Raw genomic sequence first — 12,768 nt, 5'->3', positions numbered from 1 at the left:
AATAGGTCATAGGTCGGGCAGGCTCCTAAGGCTAGTTTCATACAACGTAAACTTTGCTTGCTGCAATTTAGTTTAGCTGATAGCTTGGTCGATTTGTACGAAAGGGAAAACTTTCCCTATTACAGCAAAACTCATTAGCTCGAAGGCAGAGTTCTATGTAAACAGGTAGTTTAGACTCGTTTATACACTGCAGCAAACAGCAGCAGTAAAAAATGAAACTTTGCTCGTCGGCTTACTCAACGTTTGGCTGCTCCTCTCACTGCCTCACTGCCCCACTGCCTCACTGCCAGCTCTTGGCTAAGAGGGCCTACACACTTTTTCAAGCCCAACACTTGTCAAACAAAAAGCAATTTACAATGAGAGACCTCGACGATGGCGAGGTGGGGCCGGTAGAGCCTTCCAATGCACAAATGCAATGCCAACACAACAGCAGCAACAACAACAACGATAACAACGATAGCAAAAGTAATACAAATGACTGCAAATACTCGAAGCGAACAGCAGCAACAAAAACAAAAACAAAAGCGACGAAAAAAAAACAAACAACAACAAAATCCATAAAGAAATGAAAGAGATTTTCCAAAGTCATTTGGCAAGTGTCGAGCGACGAGACGGCGACACCGAAGAACGGGGGCCAAGGGCAGCGAGTGCCAAAGTAACGAAAGGAAAGTGACGAGTGGAAAGTATCAAGTGCCGAGCAACAAAAGACAAGCGGCGAGCTGTGAACAATGCAGCTGCTGCAGCAACAGCAATTAAACAAAAATGAGTCTAAGTCTTGAGCGATTCGCGTAAAAAAGCTGAAAAGCAAACCGCATAAGGCAACCACTATAGCAGATTATATCACAGCAGAACTAAAAAGCTCAAAGCAAAAGAGCATGAATAGGAAATAGCGCTTCATGGCTGAAAGAATCTTTAAATGCGAAAATATAAATCTAAAGCCAAGAGAGCAGAGAGTGCTCGCATTCGCAATACCCTGCAAGTGAAGAAGTTTGATATTGACTAGATTTGTGATATATTTTCTATTTATATTTATTATAATATTTCCCTTAAAGATGTCACATTCGAGCATTTGCACCTGCAGCTGGCCATTGACCACATATAAATTCTCTAGCTTCGGATGGGGCACAATGAACTCTGGACGCCCTTTGGTGGCCTATCAATCTTGCGGCCCAGTCCTGGCCAATCCCAATAGCATTGCCATGCGCCTGTCCATGTGCACGTTCTCGTCAGTGTACCGTTATGCCGGCTGCTACTTCATCTTCATTCATTTCGGCAATTGCTTCGGCGTTGGCTTCTGTGAGCTTTTCTAGCTGTTTTTTGTTTGCCTGTTTTTTAGTGTGTAAAATATATGTGTATGTGTGTGTCGGCAATGGCGACAATTGCAAATATTTTGCAATTTTCCTGTGTTGTTAGTTGGCCATTTCTCTTTCCCCAGTTCTTTGGGCACTGCTCCTGCTCCTTCTTCCGGCAGTTGCTTTGCATGTCGGCTAGTAAAAGGATTGCTCTCCCTCTGTTAGCCTGTTTGTTTGTTTCCCCTGACAAGTACAAGCGCGGGCCGGGCAGCTGGCTGGTTCGACTTGTCATGCTTGAGTGCCGTTGCCTGCAACACCGAAAATATGCAACTGAATGGACCACTGGACTACGGACAGCAAGCCCTGCTCTGACAGCCAGCAAGGCCGCTCCAGTCTGCCCTAGCCCCAACCCGCGTGGCTCTGCAATGAAGATTGATCACAGTTGGCGCCAGTTGAGCGCCGTTTTTACAGCCCCCAACTGCAATTTTATTCGTGCCACTTTCCGGCGACCTTCTGCTGTTCGCCACACTCATCCTCCTCGACTTCGGCTCCTTTCCATCCGCCTGCTGTCGTTTAATATGAAAAATTGCGCCAAATATTTGCGAAGCGCGGCAAAAGATGCAGCAAGCGTTAAAAGCGGCGCCTGCTCTAATTGTAAGAATTTGTCAGTACTGCAAAAGGGATAACAAATTAATAGTTCGCCCGTACCCGGCGCCAGCGGAGCGTTGTGAATAAAAAGTGCCTGGCAAAATGAAACGAAATATATTAAAGTCTAGTCAGAAGTATCTAAGGTGTGAAATTCGCTTTTGTTTGTCTTTTCTCCTTGATTCAGTTGCTTCATCGAATTTAAATGGTTTAAGGGTGAATTTATTGATATTTTCAATTCAATAAATTTTAGTAGATCTTAACATAAACTGCAGGCCTTTTCTAAACCTTCATACCCCAATTTACGTCAGAAATATTTTATTCATAATTTAAGCCCCAAAAAGTAGGCAACATTTTTTCAGTAACCAAAGGGTTACTGCAGTCTGCATTCGCCTCTTACTAGAGTTTCTGTTATATGAAGCACTCATATCTCTATCCCAATTTGTTTATTAATTTTTTTTCACAGCACATGCATTTAAATAACATAACCATATCTTAAGTTAATCTCCTATTTTCATAATTTTAATAATTTAATGCGTTCATTTAAGTCCACAATTAATATGTATAAGTAGGGCATTACTGGGTATTTTCTGATAATTGAAAAAAAAAAACTTCTTGAGCTCCACATTACGTATACGCTACGTATACACACAAGCACATAAAGAGCTCTTAACATTCTTCAACCGGTATTCAAAAACATTTGTTCAAGCCACAACACGAACAACAACAACAACAGCTCAGCCATTTTGGCCACTTTGTTTGTGCTCACTCGAAGTGGCCTGCGAAATTGCCGTGTCGCTGCGGTTGTCATTCTGTGCTGCCGCTCCTACTGCTCTTGCTGCTCCTGCTGCTGCTGCAGCTGCTGCTGCTATGGCAGAGCGTGCCAAAAAGCAACGAGTGTGCAACCAACTGTTGCACGTTTACCCATTGACTAACGGACTGTCAAACTGACCCTTTGCAGATCCCCTTGTCTGGCACTCTGACCCGGTGCCTGTGCCCGTGTCCCTGCCCCATCTGCCAGATGTGCCCTTTGCTTAGCTAGCTTTATAGCTGCTGCTTTAACCTTAAGTGCCGTTGGCATAGTTTTAGCAACTGTCAGACGACGAGGCTCCCAAGGCGTCTGCCACTATTTATAGCCGCTTCACTTCGCCCACATTTTGTTACCTTATTGCAGCGTCTCTCAAAAGCAAACTACAGCGAGTGTGCTCCGCAGTAAATATCCTTAAAGGGTATATTCACTTGAGAAGATACATAACTCTGACATAAACAATCAAGCCTTCTCCTTACACATCGTCTGAAATGTTGAAAATCTTTCTTAAATCCATTTGCAGTTTATAGTAATCATAAATGATGTTTGCATTTCAATATTCACTACACAAAATTGTATAAAAGCTTCAGATTATACATTTTTATGTTCTATATGCCTTCCAGTAGTAGTAGTAGTACAACACGTATATCCAAATCATATATTCACTCAAACAGTTTCCAATCAATACGAATTATTATCTAGAAATTAAAATTTGCTTATTATATACCCAGGGTATTTCGTAATACCTTACACCCTATGCACACTCGAGACACTTGTCAACTGTTGACGCGCCTGTCTTGCTGTCCTCGCCCCTTGCACTTCTGCTACAGCCAGTTGTTGGACTTGTTGGCGTTGTTGTTGACTTTCCATTTCACATTGCCCGGCGCAGTAGGACTGCTGCCCGTTGCTGACTGGCTGAGCTTAGTTGCCCTCACGGGAGCTGTCCATTTATCTGTTGGACAAAGAGCAAAGGCGCACGGCAAACAGCCAACTGCAAACAGACATAGAGCCTTGGACCGGCCGCCAACCCGGCTCAGCTCTCCGGTAGATGAGACGAGATGAGATGAGCAAAGATGGTTGAGAGGCTGAGAGAGGCTGTGCTCAGACGGGTCATGCATGCCAATCCAATTATCATACGCCCCGTGGTAGACGCTCTAATTGGAAACAAACAGCTGGGAGTCAAAAGTCAAAAGCGCCAGCAGAAAAACATTTGCCAGATTTACATATCTCAAACAAGCGGCGAGCTTTATATATTTTCCTTTTTCATAACTTTTCGCTTTTTTTGCAGCTGTAGTTTTTTGTTTTATCTGCGAACTGAGAGCTGCACACAAATTTCAAATGCAAAATATGCCAAGTGAATGTAATACAATAAAAAAAGGAAAGTGAAGAAAAAAGCTGATGCGTTCATTTTCTTTGGCTTCGTTTTTACTAACGCTGCTTTTTTATTAAAAATTCATTCCAAGTTTTTTAGAAGGCAAATCGACGCCAACTCCCTTCACACAAAAAAAAAAAAGAAAAAAAAACAATTTCCAGAGTACGATGCGATCGAAAATATTGTATTTGAGTGCCTCGCCCTAACACAAACATTCACACACACCCCCACACATACACACATAAAAAGCTCAAAACACAAAACCGAAGCACTTTATACATTTCTAGCGGGTTTTTGGATTACAACAGCAGAAACAACAAGTTAAAAAAAAAAAAAAACAGTTGTTCATAGAGACAGAGTGCAAAGTTTCCATTAGAAGCCGCAGCTGATGTGAAGCTGTTAGGGGGTCGGCGGCAGGAATCAATAGACCGCGGCGATGCTTTCACGAGTTAGACACAGTTTGTTCTGTTCTGAAAGTGTTGCGAATGGAATTTGGCCAAATGAAACAAACATACATTTTTAAACGGTTTTCAATACCAGTAACAGCCCGAATAACACGATTTTTGTATTTGTTTTTTGGTTTCCAAGTTAACCAATCCGTATGCTTTACAGCCTGCCTCAGTTGATTGCATGATGATTCCCAGCAATAAATAAAAATGTATTTCAAAGCAGGGCTCATATATTTTATTTGCCTGTCTGTTTCGGGCAATATTCTTCCGAAATTCCCTGCGTTCCAGCAGCAACTTTGTCTATAAACTTTCGGCGCAATTAAATAACAGTAATTCAATTAAGTGTGTACAAAATGAATGTTTTGGTCTGTCTCAGTTGCAATTGTTTTTATGCCACTTTGCTGCTAGTTCTAAAGTTTTCGACTTTTTAATATTATTCAGAGGCGACTGCCTCAGCGGACGGCTAAAAATATGCAAACGAAAACAGATCTGGACAAAACAAACGCCTACATCACATTGCAGTGTAAACACAAAAATATCATATTCAAAGAGTTAAATGTCGCCTCGACCCCAAGTGAGTTTTTCAATGCGAGCGCTTTAATCTTAAAGTGTGAGTGAGACGCTCTGGCAACGTGTGGGTGATGCAGGTCAGAAATTTGAGAGTCAGAGCGGGAAAGAGCCATAGTGGGAGAGTGTGCTGCAAGGCAAATGTATATTTGCGTTTTTCGATCTGGCAACGCTGTTTGGTCAGCAACGCTAAAAATTGTCAACTCGCACACGCACATTTACACTCTAAGTTAAACACATGAACTCGCATACATTCACACACTCGCACACACACACATACACGCATGCTGGCAACCTCCACCTGTCTCTTTCCCGCCCGCTCTTTAGCATTTTGAACAATGGTCTTCGCAGTCCCTCGGAGCGTGATGTAAAAACTCTCGTCATGGATCGCAACTGACAGCTGTCGGCTGTAGTCAAAAAAGGATTGCAAATGTTGGTTGCTTCGTCCGCTCTTCTTGTTTCCTTTGTTGGGCAGCACGTGCAGTGGCACTTGGAAAGCATCCATACATACATAAATCGAGAATGTTACTGCGTGTTGCATGGTTTTTGTGTTTCAAGCGCTTTATCCCAATTATCAATTTGAATTCGATTTTCGCTTTAAAGGCGTGAGCTGCTTCACTGCCACCTGTGCAGGTGAATGGGCAATTGAGAATCGAGCAATCCGCTCCAACCCCCCGCAGCTGCAGAGCATTTAAAACGAGAAGGCACTAAACGATGCTTTTATGGCTCAATAAGTTGTACGTGCATGGACTATGTGTGGCAGTACTCGATCCCAAATTGTATTGCCTTTCATTGCGTGAGCTTTTGGCTTATTGCGTAGTAAACGCATCAAATCCAAATGCCATTCACAGTCCTAAAAGCATCCTTCAGTTAGATATATCTGTTGAATATATACATAAACCGTTCACTTGTTAATCTGCATGCAATTCTCATAAGTTTTCAGCTCACCTTTTGGATGTTTATTTCGTTTAAGCAATATGTTTCTCTTCAGACACCCACAACATAAAGCACATTCCGTCCACACACAGGCCACATAAACTAACCCATAAATCCATTTGAACTTTTCCATCTACATAGCACTCACAATCTCCTGACTTGCAATGCTGCCCTCTTCATCAGCTCGCTCCAGGCTATAACATAATCTTGTAGTCGCTGCCTTTATCACATTTTACCCAATTCTTTTGAAGAGCACAAGCCACACACATTGCCGCACCTTGGCTAATTTCTTTACAACTTTTTTGGTGCGAACTGCGTGCGAAAACTTTGCCAGACACAATGGGGGAGAAGGGACCCACAAAACACTTCGCAGTCGCAGTCGCAGTCGCAGTCGCAGTGCCCAAGTGGTCGAGTGGCCGCGCTCCCAGTTATTTTTATTCCGGCATTCAAGTGCAATTAGCAGTCTGCTAATTAGTCTAAACGGACCGAGCGCGATGGAACGTGGACCACGCCCTCGGCACTACGTGGGGCACACAACTTGACACCGGCCGAGTCCGTGCGACTCCATGCGCGCTGTCTCGTAATTTTTACTTCACGCGGTGTAGTCATAATAAAATTATGCAGCCAACGTGCGCCAATTTTGTGTTGCGGCCAGTGGACGTGAAAAGGTGGAGGATCGCGGGGCACAGACGTAGCAGGCGAAGCAGACGTAACAGACGTTCCTTGAAACCACTCAGACAGAGTTTCCTGAACATGGACGTGCACGTGGACGTGAACGTGGACGTGGACGTGGACATGGCTGTATCCTGTGCGCAACTTCACTAATTGAGTTACATGCGGCTTGCCGGTGACTGCAGTCGCATTTAATTGCATTTCAAAGGACCTGTCCTTATTGCATTACCCTGACAAAACCGTATCGAGCCTATCCACGAAAAGCAACACAGAAGCCGATTCCGCCACTTGGCTATCATCTGTGCCTGCTTGCTTCCAACGTGGCCAAAAAGTTTTTTCAACTTTTGTTTTTCGCTTAATGACTGCAGCGCCAAGACATTAAACGCTGCTTGGCCGCATTAGCTTCTCCGCACTTCCAGCAATTGAGTCTAATGCAGTTGGCAACAGCGAGTCCAAAGCGTTGCCAAGCGGATTACAGCTTGCAGTTCCAATTTTAGAGCGATTTGCAACACTGGCTACGGAGACGTGACTTGGCCCACTCTGTCCCGTGCCCATAAAAGTAGGCAACACTTTGTGCTGCCAATGCACGCTCTTCTCAGTGATTCTCAACAAATAGCGCCAAGTTAATAAAAAGAAATCGTAATATCGAGAAGGAAAAATTCAAATGTACAAAAATGTATGCTTCCATGTTCATCAATCACATCTCGAGAGACAATTAGTGGAATTATTGTGGCGAAAATCTAATCATGAATTTCGACAGAATGGCTGCATCCCGCATGAGCTGCATCTCTGAGCACTCTTTCAGAGAATTATAATTGTAGTGCACGGTGAGCGAGCAGCACGTGTGTGTGTGTGCCTTATCTACAACCGTTGTATAACCTAGCCACTACTATCGCTCCAGTTGCCTCCGTACGCTGCTTAGCTGATTCACTCTGCATTTATGCTCTAATTATACCGCACGTCCGCACTACCCCCCGCCATCGTGTGCTGCAAATTGAGTGCCCACCACCTATCGCTAACTGTATTCCGCTTTGCATTTGCCACTTGCCATTTGCCCAGCTTGTCATCCGCAACCCCGTCGCCCTTCACCCGCCCACCCGGACTCAGTCAGTCCACAGTCTCGCTTCAAATGCAACTGTTAAGTGCCTGGCACTTTACGACTAACGAATTATAAAGAGAACGTACGGCGAATGCAAAGCACCAAACTTACTTTTATTTTACTTTTTTTTTTTGCGTCATTCGCTTGTTCTTGTTATTATTATTATTATTTTACGCGCATGCATAAATTGAAAAGGGAGAAAAAGAAAAGAAAACAAGCAAACAATGCAAAAACAACCAAAATATAAAAGCATCAGCTAGAGCTTAACGAACTTTGAATACACTTACAAATTACAGCCAACTGAATAAATTACAGCAAAAAAATAAAGTACACAAGGAGAAGATGCGAATGAACTCGCTAGTGTTGAAAAACACCTGCATAAACCACGTGTTCCATTTACCATGTCTTCAAATAACCAAAAAAATGTAAGAAAAATATTCCCGTTGCCTTTTTATTGGTATTGCAACTAGGTACGAGGGGTACGTAACCAAAAACAATGTAGTGAAGAAAGTGGAATATTATTGCACCAGTTAACACGCACACACACACACACACACACACACAAATGTAGCTCCTTGAACACGTTGCAAAGTAACAAAAAACACACGCGAGTTAAATTTTAAGTATGTGCAACTGCATGGATGATTGTGTGTTTCTGTGTGTGTGGGTGTGTGTGCACTGGTGTATGTGTGTGCTCGCATTAGTGTTCTGGCTTGTTAGGCAGCCAAACAGGAAGTGACACACACTCATTCACTCTTTTGCACACGCACACACACACAGAGCAAACGCTTGACTTCAAGTGCGCGCCCCCGTCCGCCATTTTGTTTTTGGCTTTACAAAATGTTTTCATTTTTTTCGCTTCCTTTCTTGCTTTGTTTTGGGCATAAAATAGCGTTTATGCTTCGCTGGTGCCTCCACACAACAGTAACGAAATGCAGGTGCGCAGCAAAGGAAACAAGAGCTGTGGCTGCTGGCAGTGTTGGTTAACGTCAAACTAACACACGCTTCACTGCTATGCTTCTTCGTTTCCTTGTGCTTTTTAAGTTCTCTTTTTATTATTTTTTTGTGTCCCTCTCACACCACATCAAAGTGTCAAACATATTTGCCAGCTGCGATAATTGGCACACAGAGATGAGAATGGAGGCCATTCAATTTCCGTTAGCTTTCAATTTAGGGTCGAAGGTATTCGAAGCGCTCATTAGCATTGGATGACCCCTGGTCACAGCTGGAAGCGAGGCCACATGGCAGCTGCAATAAAACAACAAGAATGGGACAGCAGCTTTTAATTGACTCATTTAGCAGTGGCCACAAAATGCGGTGATCTATGGGCTGGCTAACAGACATTAAAGATAGTGAGAGGGAGGGTGAGAGTGAATAAACCTTTTAGCAGGCGTTCATTAAACCCATTAACTCAAATAATGTAAAGCTACTTTAAATCGTTAAACATGAAAACTATATCAAGTTATACTTGATTCTGTCTTTCGATATTCTCATATACTCAGTTCCGATATATTTATTAGTAAATTAAATTAAGTTTAGTCAATAGTCAATAGCCATTTTATGAATATGCAATGAATTATTATTATATTCAATAAATGTAGTTTTCGATTATATTATCATCATATATTTATTTATTATTTCATTTATTTCTCTCGAAAGCAGTTTTTATTTAAAATTACAAAACAAATTTATTATTCACATTATTTTTAATCATTAATTATTTATTTAAAATGGACACTCAAATGACGTCTCTGCTAAGGTATACTTAGCATGATATTATATTTAATTATGTATGAAATTTATATGTACCCTATTATTATTATATTAATTCGAGCATCAAATTTAAATGGAAATCAAAATGGATTTACCTAATAAATGAAACACAATACATTTTGGGTGCTTAAGCGGCAAGCCTACAACTTACAAATACATATATAAATACATGTACAAATTTGTATACATATGTATATACAATATATATATGTAATTACTTGAACAGAAATTAGGCAGCAAATTGTTGCTTTTGTATCCGAACTGGAAATTACCTTTACAAAGGCTCTGTTATTTGTTGTAATTCTTGTATTTGTGTGTTGCCAAAGTTTAAGAGTCCTTCGTCGTAAGCGCATTGATTATTTTGCTTAAGCCTTAAAAATGTATTTTGGCCACTTCTGTGGCTGGTTTTGCCTCTTGTCGATGCTAAACAAATAGCAATAAAAGCCAAAAAATAATAAGGTTTAGTGCTGCGTGCGGTTGAACGAGCGGTGGGGCGCAGGACAGGTGCTGCTGGTGGGTGGGTGGTAGGTGGGTCGAATTTTATGTGGATGCCTCGTCAGCTCGCTTGAGTGCCCTTTTGGCGTTTATTGTGGTTGGCGTTACCAAAAACTTTGGCACTAAACAGAAATTACCCATACGCCGTGGGTGCCGTTGATTGGCAGAACGGCTGTGGTTTGCTGCCGCAGACAGCAAGAGAGAGAGAGAGAGAGAGAGAGAGAGGGAGGGAGAGCGAGACACTGGGGGAGGGCAGGAGGAAATTGCTGCAACATGTTTAGCCTTTCATACTCATAAATCTGCAACTTGCCTAGCATAAATTTGCCGGCATGTGAGAGCTGCATTTTGCGGCTGGCTCTTGGTTGGTTTTCAGCTCACTTTAAAATGCGTTCGCAACTAATAAAACATCTGCACTCTACTATTAATTGCAGGTCCGTGTCGTCAGGCTGGTACGAGATGGCCAACGAACCGCAGATGAAGCCGCAAGTGCTGCTTGTGACCTTAGTGGCGATTAGCGCAGCCTTGTCGCTGGGCAGTGCCGAGAGCTCTTCGAGCTGTGGACCCAACTTTCCGGTAGCGTGCTCCTGCGGCAACGAGATGTACGAGGGCGCCGTCCAGTTCATCGTGAACTGCACCAACGCGGGCTTGCACAACACCAGCGTGCTGGAGTACATGCCCGAGCAGGTCGAGATCCTGATCTTTACGGGAAACTACATAACGGAGCTGCCATGGAACGTCTTTGGAAGCATCAATGACTACAAGCAGCTGAAGATCGTGGACATGAGCAACAATCACATACGCGAGATACGTGGCAAGAGCTATCATCATGTGCCACGAGTGGAACGCCTCATCCTCAACCACAACAATCTGAGCATTTCCCGCTACGACGACGAGGTGAATCATCATCATCCGCGCGTCTTCTCCAACTTTGTCAACCTGCAAAGCCTACATCTGACCGACGCCTTTGAGGATCACAGCTCGCCACAGCTGAGTGAGGATCTGCACGATATTTTCGTGAACAGCCAACTGGTTAAGCTGGAGAAGCTACATCTAGAGCAGAACGAGATAACGCACTTCAAGGATCGCAACGTTTTTTGTGATCTGCCTGCGCTCCGGGATCTGCACTTGGGCGACAATCTCCTGAAGGACATTAACTTTGAAGTGCGTTGCTTGAACAATCTTCGTTTTCTGGATCTGGAGCGGAACAAGTTTGAGTTTGTCAAGCCCAGCGATATGCGGCTGCTCAACGAGCTGCAGGAGCGCGAGAATCGCACCGTCAATCTAATCGTCGACTTCAATCTGAATCCCTTTGTCTGCGACTGCAAAATATCCCCCTTCCGCACGTGGCTGCAGGCCACGCGAGTCCAGGTGCGCAATCAGGAAAGCCTTATGTGTTTCCATGGACTGCAACATGTTGATCCGGCGCCGGCGCACATCCTCCAGCTGGACATGAGCGAGTGTGCAGCCACAATGGCGGCAGCTGCCTCGTTTCTGAATATCGCCGAAAACGAGCAGCTGTACGGGCAACTCCAGCCGCATATCAGTGGACACACGGCCACACTGATCTTTCTACTGATCGTGCTCAGCATGATTCTGCTGGGTCTGCTGGTGGCCCTCGTCTACGTTAGTCGCGACAAATTGAAGTACATGATGACTCCGGTGTTCGACAACGTGGCCAAGAAAGTGCAGTACACGTCGATCAAGGATGAGGATTGCCCGGAGGTTCATGTCTAAGCCCAACTGCAAATCCCACCCACACGTCCATATCAAACAGTAGCAACAGAACTAAGTACAGTTTCGTTCGATTACCAGTTTACTTTCATTTTGCCATTCGCATAGCGCAAATGTGTGCCATTCACAGAGAACGACGTCTAAGAAAGGGCGAAAGGAAAAAAGAAAAAAAAACAACAACCAGCCCAAATCTTTTGTAGAAACCCTATTCAGTTAACTGTATTTAAAAACAATATAAGCACTCACAAACCTATTGTTTGATAGTACATAAGTGAATTGTTGCATTTAAGGTAATAGTAGAACTACTAAAATGTAACAACGTTGATTGATTACACGCAATTACAGCAATAATGTTAGCGATTTTCTAAGTAGTATTAAGCCTTAACTGTTGTTATGCGTTCGATGATTTCTGTGGCCCGCCCCAGCCAATAATATTTCAAAAACATATGTACTTACCATACATAGCATACATACATATACATATACATATACATATATATTGTAACAAACACGTTAGTGTAATCTGTGATTTAAGTTTAGTAGCTTTACTTTGTTAAAACGCAAACAAACGAAATTTGATGCATATAAAAACTTCAATCTGTATAACATATGACGTACTTAAATACATAACATACATATATACTACATACACTTATGTTTAAACTACTTATAAATGTTATTAATCATTTAAATTGTACTTTGAATTGATTCGCACTTTAATTTTCTTGTAATTAACACACAGTTTTTATAAATAAACTTTAAAAATAATACCAATTTGTTTTTCATTAAAATTGAATCTAAAATGAATGTGGGTGCTTTTACACAGTCATTGCCAAGTAAATGACAAAGTAAGAATCAACTCAATATGATAGCAGGATCCTGTAAGGCAAGGAAGCAAAGTACGAACTATTTGGCGAATATCGACTTAT

The 12,768-nt window shown here is 42.7% G+C and overlaps 1 protein-coding gene across 3 annotated transcripts in view; it reads left to right on the top strand.

The window, feature by feature from the left end:
- LOC108620964 (trophoblast glycoprotein) overlaps positions 1-12,609 on the top strand; it is a 47,821-nt gene extending 35,212 nt beyond the window's left edge. For all 3 annotated transcript variants that reach the window (XM_089476347.1, XM_089476346.1, XM_089476345.1), the window contains one exon: positions 10,540-12,609. In XM_089476347.1, coding sequence (XP_089332473.1) covers positions 10,565-11,842 — 1,278 coding nt within the window. In that variant the 5' untranslated portion in view covers positions 10,540-10,564 and the 3' untranslated portion in view covers positions 11,843-12,609. The remainder of the gene's footprint in view (positions 1-10,539) is intronic.
- The last annotated feature ends 159 nt before the right edge of the window (positions 12,610-12,768 follow it).

The sequence above is a fragment of the Drosophila arizonae genome, chromosome 2 (genome assembly GCF_054131065.1).
Source record: "Drosophila arizonae isolate 15081-1271.41 chromosome 2, UAZ_ARI_1.0, whole genome shotgun sequence".
In the NCBI taxonomy this organism is placed as follows: Eukaryota; Metazoa; Arthropoda; class Insecta; order Diptera; family Drosophilidae; genus Drosophila; species Drosophila arizonae.
Note: the sequence above shows the minus strand (reverse complement) of the source record. Positions and strands in the feature narration are given on the sequence as shown.